The sequence below is a fragment of the Notothenia rossii genome (genome assembly GCF_949606895.1).
Source record: "Notothenia rossii genome assembly, chromosome: 5".
NCBI lineage: Eukaryota > Metazoa > Chordata > Actinopteri > Perciformes > Nototheniidae > Notothenia > Notothenia rossii.
In genome coordinates, this window is record NC_136903.1 from 60,620,495 (window position 1) to 60,635,802 (window position 15,308).

The 15,308-nt window shown below is 42.8% G+C and overlaps 2 protein-coding genes across 12 annotated transcripts in view; one reads left to right on the forward strand and one right to left on the reverse strand.

The window, feature by feature from the left end:
* The window catches only part of tasora (transcription activation suppressor a), a 55,908-nt gene extending 48,369 nt beyond the window's left edge, over positions 1 to 7,539 (forward strand). For 3 of the 7 annotated variants that reach the window (XM_079680416.1, XM_079680412.1, XM_079680413.1), the window contains exon 29: positions 1,864 to 3,943. In XM_079680416.1, the coding sequence (XP_079536542.1) occupies positions 1,864 to 2,643 (780 nt within the window). In that variant the 3' untranslated portion in view covers positions 2,644 to 3,943. Of the gene's footprint in view, positions 1 to 1,863; positions 3,944 to 5,574 lie in introns of those variants that run through there. The other 4 variants (XM_079680417.1, XM_079680418.1, XM_079680414.1 and 1 more) reach the window with 2 other exon arrangements.
* A 1,565-nt stretch (positions 7,540 to 9,104) lies between these two features.
* Positions 9,105 to 15,308, reverse strand: part of ccdc66 (coiled-coil domain containing 66) — a 70,803-nt gene continuing 64,599 nt past the window's right edge. For all 5 annotated transcript variants that reach the window (XM_079680425.1, XM_079680423.1, XM_079680424.1 and 2 more), the window contains one exon: positions 9,105 to 11,071. In XM_079680425.1, the coding sequence (XP_079536551.1) occupies positions 10,970 to 11,071 (102 nt within the window). In that variant the 3' untranslated portion in view covers positions 9,105 to 10,969. The remainder of the gene's footprint in view (positions 11,072 to 15,308) is intronic.

Sequence of the window (15,308 nt, forward strand, 5' to 3'; positions counted from 1 at the left end):
TAACCTATACAAGTCAAGAAGCACAGAAAGTGAGCGTCTTAACCTCACTCAAGAGATGAGGTCAGTTCCTTCTGGAACAACATGAAGGCAAAAGGAAACATAACTTTGGCCATGGGAATGATGAGCAAAGTGTACAGTTTATGACACAAATGTATGTCATAAACTCATGCCGTTGAAACCAACAAATAGCCATCATACCAAAAAACCTTAACTAGCTAGGATAAACTTCTGGAGGCAAAACAACCCCATGTCACACTGCAGTGGCCACTCATGCTAATGAGAATCCAACGTTGTACAGCCTTCTAATGAAGGTTTAAAAAATATTTAATCCTTGTGAGGTCTATTGCTGATAAAGGGCCATTAAGTGAAAATCCCACCCCCTGATTTGGTGTGAATCCAGCCTAAGAGAGAAAGGAGAAGAAAGTGTCCAGGCAGAAGGCATACAGTAAGGAAATCCCTGTTGGAGTACAACAGATTTAAAAAGATTTACCGAGTACAAAAACCCTTTAACACCACAGTGTTTTAAGACCTTCACATCGCTCAGAGGTCATCAATGCGACAAATCAAATTCAAGAACAACGACATTTCAAGCAGCGACTGGCTTTACAGCTGTTTTACAAGCTTCAGGTAATGTATAAATCCCAGAGGCCATCTCTAAAGCCAGAGTTGTGTTTGTCTTTTTTGAGCTGCTGTTGAAACATTGGGTTACATGTGGAGGTAAATATAAACATGATGATTTTCTCTCTTCTATACACTAACAAAAACATATTTTGAATATTGTCTTCCATATCTTAATAGATACCCCTAAATACTATACCCATTGCCCTTTTCCAAGTTTATTTAGCAAGAAAACATAATAAAGCAAAGCGCCCAAGGCCGTAATCAAGACTCTGGATATAACTACGAGGATGATCCAGAGATCAGACACTTCATGACACCTCCTGATGTTCTACTAAATGTTTACAGGTTTTCAAAAAAAATCTGATTGAAAAACCCTCACATGGGAGATACCCTACCCGGCTCCTCTGCCGGAATATATACCCAACCACCAGAATTAAACCTGAAGATTAATCCCTGAAAGGGAAATATATTGGCCAGTACCCGTTCAGTCGGGAGCACCTCCTGGAAAACAAACATCAAAGAATCCATGTGACATGTTTAAACCCTCTATACATAGAGGGAAAGGCTATTATTAGCCAAAAAATTACCTTGATAACCAGGAAACACCCACATGAGCGGGAAGTCACCCATTGTCAGTCACAAACTTCTGGAGCTCACCAGAAACAACACCTCCCTAAATGGGGAAAAAGCTGCATGGCAAAGGCTGTGCAGAACCAGAAAAAAAATCTTACCCTTGTTGGGAATTACTTTTTTAAAGTTGTGCATTGCTTCTAACACAGAATATAAAATGGTCCTTTTAATGGGCTATGATCGATGTAACTTGGGCTTTACTCCGTCCCCAACAAAAAACAATCTCCAAGAACAGTCACCTTAGGATCCAGCCCCTCACGACTAACCTACCCAACGTTTAACAATCTCATTCAGGAAGTGGAGCAGGGATAAGCCAAAGACCAACAACAGATGGCCTTTGAAGGTGACGAGGATCAAACTCTATACTCCTCAATAGTTTCCTCTAAAAGCCCCACTGCAGCTTTCTCTCCACCAGAGTAATTGAGGACACTGAGGGATACCCTTCAACCGGGGAGTTGTACCTGTGCCAAAATGGGACAGCCCAAAGCCTAGTAGCATTGCCAAAAGTCATGCCAATCATAATGGGTACACTACTGGGAAGCAGAATGCTTTCAAAGCAGTAGAACAGGAGATTGGTTTACACAGATCACTAATTTGCTGCCTTACCCTTAGGCCATAACTCGAGGGAAAGACGGGCTTGACCATGACACAACCCAGGCATCTTCTACCACATGTTCCCAGAAAGAAATGGATTTTACACAATCTGGAAACACAAGCAACTGCGCCATTGTCACAGCTGGGATGGAATTTTCCAAGAAGTTCCCCCACTCCTGTTCAGCAAGACCCAGCCAAACGCCCAAGCGAAAGCCTCGTACTAGGTCCCGCTATAGGCCCTTCCCCCTTGTTCAGCACGGCCATGCTGAAAGCTCCCCCCTCCTGATCAGCCCAGACTGGCCGAGTGCACTGCCAGAAGACATCCCCTCCTGCTCACGAAGGCTGAGCCAGAGCTTGCAGCTGTACAGCCACACAGGAAAAAAATACAGCTATAGGGAGCTTTCAAATCCCATGGTTTGGAAGAAAATCACCTACGCCAGACCGGGATGGACACCAGAATTCCCCCCATTCCTCAAGCCGGGCAACCAGTATTTGGAACTCAAAGCTAACAGTATGGCTGTCTTTACCAGCATGGCACCGCCACATGGAAAAGGTCCAAATAGGTTGGCCTCTGGAGTGACCTGTTATGACCACAAAGAAGGCCCATGGTGCGAGGTCCAGTCCCAGGACGGGGCCAGGATCTGTATCCTTGCTGTTTCTCCACAACACAACTCTACACCAATTGCAAGGATCACACCCCAAGTGAGGAAAGGACCCCAAGGGCAGAATGTGAAAGGAGAGACGGTGTTAGAAGACAGCTCAGAGCAAGAGAGCATTATGCCGGTGCTCCCTACATGAGCCAGGAAAAGGAGTCCACACTTTAAAGACTCACATGATGGAAAAACCTAATGGTAACTTGTCTTTAAAAAATGGACGCCTTGCTTTTGTAAATGTTTTACTACATAACCAATGACAATTTGATATTCAGCGATTAATCAATGTATTAATTCAGTCAGTATTTTTAACCATGTATATCAGTGACCACCAACTGGCGGCCCGCCAGACATTCTCATCCGGCCCGCACGACGGGGGTGACAGTGCGTTGGCGGAGTGGTTACTGCGTTCGCCCCCACCCATTTTTTCTTTTTACAACATCACGTGAGTACGGTGCAGTACCGGAGTCCAACAGAGAGGCAGCAGCTATGGGACAGTAGACTAGTAGACTAGTAGACTAGTAGACTGCGTACTGCGAAACCTTCCCTTCCTTGAAGAAGAAGTGATCCTTCGCTGTGAAAGGTCTGGTTAATGCGCTCCGCACCACAGCAGTAGCCCCGCTGCGACAGAGTCCAACAGAGAGGCAGGAGCTGCGGGACAGTAGACTAGAAGCAGGGTTGGGTTGTAACGGAATACATGTAACGGCTTTACTTAATCAGAATACAAAAATCAAGTAGGCTAACTGTATTCAGCTGGCGTTACATTTGAAAAACGAGTAACCTGATAACAGTTACTTTCGTAAACCTGAAATGAATACATTTTGGAATACTTATTGGAATTATTGGTGGAAAAGTTTCCTCACAAAATATAATATTCATTACCGGCAGAACTGTGTGCACACTGCACAGCGCTGCAGCATGTCTGTGAGCAAGAGAGAGATGCAGCGTGTCTGTCAGGCCCCGCCCCCGCACGCAGATGAGAGAGAGATCTTTTTTTAAATATATTGAAAGTTAGAAACGGAGATGGATAGATAAAATGTGTAAGATAACGTTTATGTAGCATTTATTTATGGGATCAAATCAAAAGTGAATGGCCTGCTGCTGCTGAATGCATGGGGCAAGTGACTGGAAAAAGTTTTAAAAGTTATTACATCGTTTCAGATAATAAATAATAAGGATAATTCATTCTATTTAGGGGCGCCTTTCAAAGCACCCAAGGACACCTTACAGTTCATAACATAGTCCAAGGAAAGGTTTTAAAACAGTACAAAGAATGCAGTCCGGGTGATGTTTTTTATGTGGGGTGCAGATGAGAGAGCTGTCCAGAATGACACCAAGATGTTGTGTTTGAGTTCTTGATAAGCCATTAAAACAGTAAAATAAGTTTCTCATGTACACCAAAACATACCCATCTGTTATGGAAAAATAAAGTATTCTAAAAGTAATCTGAATATGTTACTTTTTTAAGACACGTAACTGTAACTGTATTCTGATTACTTTCAGAGCATGTATTCTGTCAACAACTTCAAAATTCTGGGCTATATAAAAATTGCTGGGCCGCGATAGTGTTTATTGGATACATTTTGGCCCTTGGACAAATGTAGTTGGTTATCCCTGATGTATATGATAACATGCCCTATACTTTGGTGTGTTTTGTACACTGAACAAAAATAGTCCCCTTTTCCTCATCCGAGTTGCGCACTCAACACTGCAAAGACCACGGCCAATGGCCATCTAGCACATAATGTTATTATACACATATGTTCTGCATCTGTATGAGGGAATAACTCCATACCCGTAGGCGGTGGTACACAGTATTTATCATTTATAAAGGGAAACCAGAACACCCAAGAATGCAGATCTACAAGCCCTTGTTTTGCAACAGATATTAATACAAAGCAGTTTGCTAACCATTTTTACACTGGTTCACTTGATTTGCAGATGTCAATGTGAAGATAACCTAAATATATAGAATGATCAGATGAGATGAGGATGAAATCAAAAAGAGACTTCCCCTTTTTTTGTTTTTCTTACCTCGGTTTCTCTTCTTGTGCACTGACTTGCTTAAGCTGAAAAGACAATTAGAGAGCTCCCTTCCCAACAGACTCTGGTTTTTGGGGGTCCACTTTTTGGCCAATTCAACATGTTGAATTCACAAAGCCAAATAGTGTCCAGGGCGCACGTCAGAGTCCTGCATCGGGACGGGTGACCCGCAAAAAAAGTGATTCGTGGGTGGTATTTGTTCAAACACTTTCTTCCGGGTTCGGTTCTGGGTAAAACAAAGATGTTGCGGGTCGGGTCGCGGGTGTTGCATAATAAATATATTAAAATAATAATAATTTAGTTTAATGTTTAAATCCTCAGACCTCTCCCCCGCAAGACCGCGCATAATCATAACCTCTGCAGCGCATCAATCTGCTGCTGAGTGCGCCACATTCGAAATGGCTGAGGTGACGCTCTCTAGCGGAGAATACAGCATTTTCAATAACACTTCCTCAAGAGGGAAATCCAACGTCTGGGAGGCTTTTGGTGTCCTCCTAGATGGAGAAAATAACCAACATCCCATGCTTTTTGAGACAAATATGCAACTGCGTGTGTTAATAATTGCACGTTTTCACTGCTCATATATATATATACATATATATGCAGGTTCGGGTCGGGTTGCGGATCTTGTGCCGTCGGGTTGCGGAACTAATTGGCAGTATTTGCGGGGGGCGGGTTCGGTATTGCACGTCGCGGATGCGGGCGGCAGCCGGTCTTGAAAATCAGACCCGTGCAGGACTCTGACGCACGTAACACTACAAATGGTAGCGTGACATTGGCTTTGTGTCCCAGACTCTTTTTAAAGGGAAATCTTATGAAATCAAAGAACCGCAAAGTCACAGTTTTTACTCTGTGTATATATATATAATTGTTTTTGTACGCACATTTTTATTTTGCTGAATAAAGCCAAGTAGACCACCTGGTCTGCTAAAAAAAAAGTGCCTTGTCTATTTTGTTCTCTTCCATCCTCTCATCCAAGGCCCCTTGTATTCCAGAGTTCTCCATGCTAATGCTAATCTTTGCCCCTTAAAAGAGAAAAACCATCAGCACCGGCTAACCCATCCCAACTCCTGCTCTGCCCCGTCTACAACAGATCCAGCTACCCCTTCAACGTCTGCAGCAACTGAACAACCTGCCGCTCCGTCTGACTCCACCATTCCTACAGCCACCACTGCACAGCCAGCAGCAGCAGCAGCAGCAGCAGCAGCAGCAGCAAGGGGGCTTCAGCCTCCTGCAGACCCCCAACCTGCCTCGATTCCCCAACCAGCCTTTCCTCCCCATGCCAGGGCCCCTGACTGCACTGAGAGGTGGCCTCCTAGGGCAGATGCCTGCCTGGCCAGCAGGCCTGGGCCCAGGTGGCCTGGGTCCAGGTGCTGCTGCCCTGTACTGGCGCTTCCAACATGCCAGCAGGGACTTAACGGGCCTTCCACTGCTCGGGGGGTTCCACAATCCTGAAGTACCGGGCAGCAGCAGGTTCAGGGGCGGTCACAGAGGGGGAGGCTTCAACGGGATGTAGAGAGACGATTTGACTGATGTTACGCTTGTAACGTTCACACACCTGCTCCCTATCAAAAATCCAAACACTACCAGTCTGTTAACAGAGGATAGGGAAATGCACACCCTGAATACAGACAGGTGCCAGGCTGAAGAAAGAAGTGACCACACTCTGCATGCCGCAAGTTTTATTATTCATAATGCCTGATCATGAAAACGTCATGGTACTGATCACGGTGTCCAAGAATCTGGATGTTTTAGTCACTCAAGTTCAGAAACATGATAACAGGAGGAAGGTTGGAAATACTGACTTAACTTTATTTAGTATGCACTTCTGCTTTTATTTGGTGGAGATACTACCAGGTAAGGTTGGCAGAAATCGCTAACACAAACAAACGTGTAGAATACAAAAATGTGGTGTTCAGTGACAAATCACATGTACTTTAACAGGGAGCATTGTCTTCAATTTAAGTAAGTACCTATCATACAAAATCAAAGCATTACATTTGAGTTGTTTCTTGCAAGTGTCTGACTTCTCGCATAATTAAACGTTTTTCTCTAATGATTTTCTTGTAAATTAACAACTTAACTCTTGGAAATTCAGATTTTTTTTCTCAGAATATGACCGGCCTTCCCATCTCCAAAAATAAACTGCAAAAGCACTTAAAATGTCGTCATAGAAAGTTGATTTAAGGCCAGTAAAAAACCCTTGTGACCTATGCAGAGTGTGGACCAAAATAAGCGGTTGTTTGTGCTTGACACAAATCAGCTGCTATAAAACAGAATAAAAACCTTTACTACCTTACTGTAACGTTTACCTGTTGACCTGTCAGAAAAACACTAATGGAAATCCCCTGCATCTTTACACATGTGCAGGAGATAAAGAAAAGACATTACAGGTGAGCAAATGCCAGTTTTCTATGCCTTGTTTTTATTTAATCTCTGACCTTGAATGTACATTTGTAAAATTCTGCTTTTAAACTGAATACATCGTCTCAGATTTAATCAGTTTAAAAGCTTCGAGTAAATATTCCCTGTTTCTTTTCTGTACTCTGCTCTAAGAAAGGGCATTTATGTGAATGTTAAAAGACTGGCTGTATCCAAGTTCCCAGCTTTTTGAGCGCACCACCAGCTTGACGAGTTTTCTATTCCAGCAAACCGACTAATTCATCTCTACAAAAGGACGTTTTCTATAGCGAACGAATATGACCTGATTACCTTTTCTTATTGCATCATGGGAGATGCACCCTGACTATAAGAAATAAGACTTTTTAAGAAGAAAAAACACATCTGTGTCAGCACTGAAATAGGACAGACATGTCTCCAACTGGACATTTTCTTTTGTACCGAATGTTTTGTTTGTCATCCTGCAAGCTGTTTGTGTTTAGTTGCTTTTTGTTCAGTAGGATGGGACTTTGTAACAGACTTGTTTTAACTTTAAAATATTTTTTTAATGTTTTTCTACACATTTTTTTGCATTAAAAGTTGCCTGTGTAAACATTGAGTTTGCCACGAGATGTTTTTGACCTCTTCTGTAGAAACGAAACCAGAATACTTGTGAAATGTAAAAAAAAAAAAAAAAAAGTTTCAATTTAGATAAGAGCTTCAAAGATGAATTAGTTTTTATTGTTGAATTTTTTTGTAACAAGACCGTATTGTTATTGTCTTCCTCCCTGCCTGAAACACCCATGGATGTATAAAGAGAACTGGATAGTGTCGGAGGCAAGGCACCGTTCATTCCTATGAAAGTTGCTCTGTTGTGCCCAACATGGAGCGACTACATATTCAGAAAGTACCCGGGTCATCTAGGGCTTTACAGAGTGTGCCTTTTCCTTAAGCCCCGCCTCTGATCTCGGGCTCTCGGAATGGAGAGGGAAAATAACTCTGGATTCGTCTTTTAGCACATTTTACAACTTTTAAAGCCTGATGATTTAAATAAGGGCTGTAAAAGTGTTCGCACTGGGTGCTGAATTTAGCACAAAAAAAGATACCCTGATATATGTTAAATGGGGAAAAAAACGATTTGGGCCAAAATTATATAATGGACAGACACTGAGGCTGTAATGCCATTTGGCCATTCCAAAAAACGGTTTCAATGGCCAGCGCACTTCCTGGGGGCTTGGAAACACCTTGATTGTTTACTTCCGTAACATGACATCATACATAACACTTTTACTTCTATTGGCTAGCGTTCCAACCATAGACTGTAGATATAAAACACCAACACATTGTACGTGATGGGGGAAGGGTTGGACATCTCTAAGCCGTTGACCAATCACAACAGAGCCGGCCAGCTAGCCAATCAGAGCAGACCGGGCTCTGGTTTCAGACAGAGGGTGAAAAGAGGTGCTGCAGCACAGGCAGTATGAGAAAAATAAAGAGCTTTTTGAACATTAAAGCATTGAGACATGTCACAGTAGAGATTCTAAATACAAATATGAGCCTGTACATTTGCATAATAGGGGCCCTTTAAAGAATATGGTATACATTTTGTTGGTTTTATCAGGTCACAGTAAGTTACTCCTTTTCTGTTCCTGTTTGCTATTTCAGTAGTTAATTTCCAGGTTTTTTCAATGTAAACTCAGTGCTCCTCTCATGTGTCCAGATCTCAGCTAACATGGTAAGTACATGGTTATCATTAAATGACGATGCACAGAACAATGAATATAATCCCAAGTTATATTTATCTAGTTTTCAGATCATTCACCAAAATATGCTTAAACTATGTAGTACTCTTATCTTGCTGTTAGAAGCTGAATAGAGGGTAATAAAAGCCCAATTTATTGTAAAAAAACAACACCGGTTATATATATCTATCCTGCTGACTAACAGAATGATCGTTAAGGGCAAAGTGGGCACCTTTAAGAATTTTTTTTGCATCAGAACGTTGACAAAAATAATAAATTATGTCTGATTGGAATGTGACACCATTACATTTGATATTGATATATATATTTGATATACAGTGAGCTATAATAAGAACAATCCATATGAAATTGTCACGTAAGAGCCTTGTTGAAATGCACTGGTCAGGTGGGTGCCTAAATAAAACACGACAAAACAAAGAAAGAAATGTAAGGTTCTCGTAACACTTTACATAATTTTATTAAATTTGCAATAAATAAAAAAGCACATTAATGGTCCCATGTCATGGCCATTTCTACTGATCATGATTCCATTGTTGAGGTCTACTAGAATTGATTTACATTGTGCAATTTTCCAAACTCACATTGGTTTCTCATACAGCCTCTCTGTAAAGTATGTGTATTCAATCTCTGTCTTAAACGCCTTGTTGGAGCTCCTGCCCTCCCCCCTCCCCCTCCCTATGAGCCCACTGTGCCCTGATTGGTCAGCTCGCTGCTGAGAGGAGCTGACAGTATGAGCTGGCTTACTGGTGTGGTTTGCTGCGAGACATCGCGAATGGGCGCGGGAAGGGGGGTGCTGAGGGGGCTAAAAGAGTGTGTGTGTGTGTGTGTGTGTGTGTGTGTGTGTGTGTGTGTGTGTGTGTGTGTGTGTGTGGAGCTCCACAGATTGGTCCATTTGGGTATGGGCAAGACACCATACCCAGGAAGAAAACAATGGGAAATGAGAAATCTCCAACGAGGCATTCTTGGGCAGCATAGACAGGTCTTTTCTGTGTTAGAGTTTTACTCGCTACAGGGTGTACTTTGAGGGTTTGTGACTCTGCAGACCGTTTACATGCAGAACAACCTTCATAACACAAAAGGGGACGGCTAATAACCGGAGAAGCATGACATGGGACATTTAAACCCACAAAACACAGAAGCATAGGGTAAAAAAGCTCCATGCCAGCAAGAAGCCGAAGAAAAAAAAAAAAAAAGATTTCATGATCTTTAATAAACGTTGAGTTCCACACCTGTTTGTTAGTCTCATTCATGGAAAGTGCATTAAAAACTACATTTTAAAATACAGTCTTTACATAAAATGTTACTAAATAAATTCAGTTATTGAGAAAATTTGTTTTTTTTATTCGTTGAGAAAAAACCACGAGTGGTGTTTTATCTTCAGAGCAGCCTTCGTGCTTTAAACCTTCTAAGTGAGGTAGAACTGATGGACTTGATTTAAATAATTAAATATTTCTTAATTTTGTGAAACTGGTGAGCTGTTTGTGCGGAACTACGCCAAGTGGAAACGCAACCAAAAACGGGCCGGGCACGGCACGCTTAAACCGCGCTGTAGTGGAAATGCGCCATTAATGTTCTAATAGAGACCAATGCTACTGCTTTACTCAGGCTCTACTTTTAAATAGACTTTTTTTTTCTTAGCACCACATGCAAGGTTCCAGGCGATCAGAGCCGATATTTAAAGGTGACGTTTCAGAAAGGTCAGCTGGCTAAAACTTCAGCGTGCAGTACTAATCACATTGGAGGAAGTGCAGACATTCCTCTGTTTGGGTGCTGACTAAAGATCAGCTGGTTTCCCATTTGATGGGGAGTTTCGCAACTCAAAACGGAAAATCCAGTCTATTTGTCCACCTGTTTTTAAGTAAACACAGGAAACACTTGGGATCAGACCAGGTTATGAATCAAACTGAGAAAAAACATCACCACAATTGTTTTTCTCTCGTCTTCCAGGCCTTACTAATACATTCAACAATTAAGGACATCTGTTGGATTCACTCTGAAGCACTTTAGTGTAGTAAACTCGTTTGTGGCACATCCAGTTTCAAAGTGATGGACGAGCTCCTGATTCTGTCAAAGGTTCTCCATGAAGACCGGTTCAAACACTGTAGAGTCTCTCCTTTATCCTGACTCAGGAACACACACACACACACACACACACACACACACACACACACACACACACACACACACACACACACACACACACACACACACACACACACACACACACACACACACACACACACACACACACACACACACACACACACACGGAGCAGGGGTGAAAGGTCACATGCGGTGCGTTGACAAGGATGGCAGCTGCTCTTTGTCATGGCGCTTCAGGAGAGGATTCAGATCAGTCTCCAGCTCCCTCTGCTTCTGTAATAAACCCTGAAAACACACACACCAGTTTCCGTTATAATTTCTACATTTCTGTTAAAGTTTAAATCTTCCGGACAAAATGAGAAAAGTCCTGGTCAAAGGTCTTCTTTGTTATTTATTGAGCTTTAAAACAAATTCATAACGACTCTATATTAAACAAACTAATTATAGTAGATTAAAAGTGTACAGTAACTTTGGATAATAACACGGGAATAATAAATAATAATATTTCCCTCCCTCTATACTGTGGTAGAAACCAACTACAACAAAATGAACATATTTTACCGTGATTAAATTGTAATACACGTTTCAAAATGATGCCGAAGTAACAACATACTGATACCGGTTAGTAAAAACCATGAATAAATGCTTTGAGAAGTCTGCAGACAGACGACAGGAGAAAAACCTTTTAAAATGCGTGTTTTTCTGAATGGAGATCGGATCGATCAGGCTAAGCTAACGTTGTATCTGCTCTGTCCAAACTCACAGCAACATGTTACAGATACAACAGCGACTGAATTCGCCATGTTAGAGGTAGATAAACTAGCTAAGTGTGTTAGGTCTAATGTTACGGCTGCCGCCTTCCTGGTCGTCTTAACTGTGTTCTTATGCAAATGAACTGTGCGGTTCCCCTGATGTCATTGGCTGCCATCTCCTGGTCCGCCTCTGAGGATTGTGATTGGAGCTTGTCGGGCCAGACACGCTCCAATTGCAGCGCACATCCGGCACACACCTACTGGAGATGACTTCAAAGCCTGTGACTAAAGATAATTCTGGAGGCTCTGACATGTGAACAGACGCCTCTCGCTTAGATAATTCTGTTAACTGTGGTTAAACTTGTGTGCCCATATTTAGTTTGGTATTGTGTATTAATAGTGTCTAGAGTAGCTTAGTTAGAGTGTAGAGTAGCTTAGGATTTTGTGACTGTTGCCTTTAGTTTAGCTGTGTTTTTGTACTGACTCCTTTTGTTAGTTGTACCACCACGGCAAAATGTAGGGGTAACTGCCGGTGACGTACAAGGACATGCTCCGTAGACCGTCTCATTTCGCAGTCCGCGGAGGACCCAAGCTGGGTCCTCCGCGGACTGCGAGGCTGGGTCATCAGGAGGCTGGGTCCTCAGGAAAACCCAGCCAATATTTCAAGGATACTACGTCATCGAGTGCCGCCGAAGGACTGTTCCAATCTCCAGCATACTTGGAATTCCACCGAGGCCACGTCCTTGGTTTGGGGGTAATTTAAAGGCTGCACATGGGTAAACTTTGCGTCCTTCAAATCCCCACAATGCTTTGCGCACGGACGAATTTCAAAAACCCTTGCGGAGAATGACGCAGCGCAGCACACATTTAAATGTAAGTATGTAGTGGCGTAGAACATGTGTTGGTAAATATGTTACTTTGTTGCATTTGTTATCACCAAAAATGTGTTCCGTGAAAGTAAAGCAAGTTCATAATTAGATAGACATCGTGAGGTATTTATTTTCGGTACAGTTTATGTTGAAACCGTTAGAGAGAGTTGCACACTTGTTAGCCTGTTCCATTCTTATTTGTTTTCCGAAGCCGTGGCTTGGAAGTATACTTGCTTCGTTTCTGAAGGAAGTGACTTGGAAGTATGCGACTACCAAGCCAGTATCCTCGCGATTGAGAAACGGCCCATGGTTGCGTTCCAATAGTCCGTTTAGCTTCGGAACCTTCCTAACCAAGTGAAATGACCCGGAAGTACGTCAGTGGCAGCCATGTTAAGTGCCGTTACAATTATCTAAATGAAAGGAAAGGAGGTTTCAAACTTCCTTTATAACCTCCTTTAGCTTAGGAACCACTGGACCTCCCTAACCGAAAGGAGAGGAGAAAATGCTGCCCCACAATGCCTTGCAGCCGCAGCATTTGCCGTCACACAACAGTCGGCCGTTCACGGAAACAAACGATTATGACGGAGAAGTTATATCATGAAAGTTACGGTGCTTATTAAGCATTTTAAAACGTATGTATTAAGTTGCCAAAGTGCTTTGTTTTGAACGTTCATCAGTATTATAATCAAAAGGAGAAATATGAACGTTAGTTTTTATTGAAATGATCAAATAAAGTCAACATTTCACTGAGCTGTGTGGGGTTTGCTCAACTTTTAAAAGATGTTTGAATGGTGATGTACACAGTGATAGATGTTAAGGACTAACGTTTATAATAAATACATTTGTATTTATTTTAAGATATTTTCATACAATCATACGTATTGGGATCATTTGTATTAATGTGGACCGGAGGGAGAGGGTGACGAGCATACATTTCACTTTCCTTTTTTATTTCAATTACAACTTTGGTCATGAAGAATATGTTTCTCTGTTGTCGACGTTCATAAAGCATAAAACAACAGCATCAGAGCACGGTGCAGAGTCTCTAGATGAGTTTACAGTAGTCCCTCGTTCTTATTAAACATCCATGTAGTCCGTTGTATAGAACACTGTAGTTTCCATAGTTTCCCCACAGCAGCAGACGCACACAATGACGTCCGCTGGCGCATCATAAACACGTCGGATAATGAAAGTGCATTCGGATTCTCTAAAGTACAGCAGTCTCTTCTCCTAAGTCCTTTTGAATTCTCCTATCCCCTATCCCTTAACCCCATGACGTTTCACTCAGAGGTCAAGGAATAGGAGATAGGGTTAGAATTTAGGAGCTGATTTTTGGATGATCGGAACGGTACCCATGGAGAGTCTCCATGGGTGGCGTTTTCTCCTGGAGGCCAAGGGAAGCCAGGCTTCCCCTGTTTTTTCGGATTGTATTTATAATTTTAATAAATAAATGAAAATACTTTTTTTAGTTTCGGAAATTCTTTGTTGTGTGTTGCTGCCGGCCCGTTTCTCCCCCATTCTCATTGAGTATTTTACAAAGATTGAAACAGCGCCCCTCTAGGTGTTATGGTGAAACAGTAGATTGCACTCTCTGTTGCGAGAGGAGGCCAGCCGAAATTGGCTTCCCTTGGTGAAAAAAAATGGAGGGATTGACCAATCAGACAAGGCTCACGTCATGCCCCTGCCAACCTGTGATTGGTCAGGGCCATGCCAAGGGAAGCCAGAGGCGGCTGGCTTCCCTTGCCTCACAATCCAATCAAATCGCATCAACTTAGTGGTGCAGTGACGCGTCCCAAAACGCGGAAGTAAGCTGCGCTCGGTTTCCCTCGACAAAATAGCAATGGGATTTCTCCATAGGATTTTGGAAAATAGCTCGAAATCAGGTCAGTGGAAAAAGAATCTGTTAGATAAATGCATGTTTTGTTCAGTCGGATAATATCCACATGTCTACTCTACTTTTATAATTGTCGAATCATAAATCTAATCGATAGAAGGTAGATAGCGTCACTGCACCACTCTCACTGCCGTTAGAAAGTAGCAAGCAACTGAAGCAAGTGCAATTATGGAGGGTGGAGATTTGGAGTATTTAATCAAAAATAATTGTACTAAACTTCCGCTGCAGCAGCAACAACAAATACAATCTGATGACAGGCCAATGCCCAAACTGGAGCTGTGTAACGCGAGGAACAAAGGAGCGAATCGGACGTAAAACGGTCTTTAGTTTGTGAATGAATGCTTATTAGAGTTTCGGCTGGAGAGTGCGTGCGGACCTGTCGGTCAGATAACAGGCGTGTGTAAGTCCTGCATCTGTATGATACAAATGTGTGTAAAATGATACCGGGTGCTGTAATCACTCATCTGGTTACGTTATTACATTGACCACCACACCCCGACCCAAAATAAAGGACGTATTATTGGCTTCCCCTAATTTTTTTCCCACGCCACGCTACTGATGGAGACCGGTCTCAAGTCAGCACCGATGCAGACTTGCTGTTTGAGGGCTTGATAGCCCACTCCCCCTCCACACTCGTTGGTTTGGAACAGCACTTAATGTGGCGGACCCTCCGTGCGAACGCGCATACGGAGGGGTAGTGTAAGGGGCGGTTTGGGATTGGGCCTGTGTGTTGCTCCGCTCACCGGTCCGTCACAGCGGGCGGACCTGTGATCATGCAGAGCTGCGTGTCTCCGTCAGCAGCAGCTGATCTGCTCTCTGATCTCTCTCTCTCGCGTCCGGTTATACTTCACTACAGTGGTAAGGTTGACAACGAACTACAATCACATTTTGATCAAAAAAGACAATACGCGCCGTCCTCCGAGCTGGGCACATTACATTGGTCTCTATCCGCAACCGGAGACGAAACGAGTGCTCAGGGACCGTCTGCAAAGTCCAACTCCGAAAAA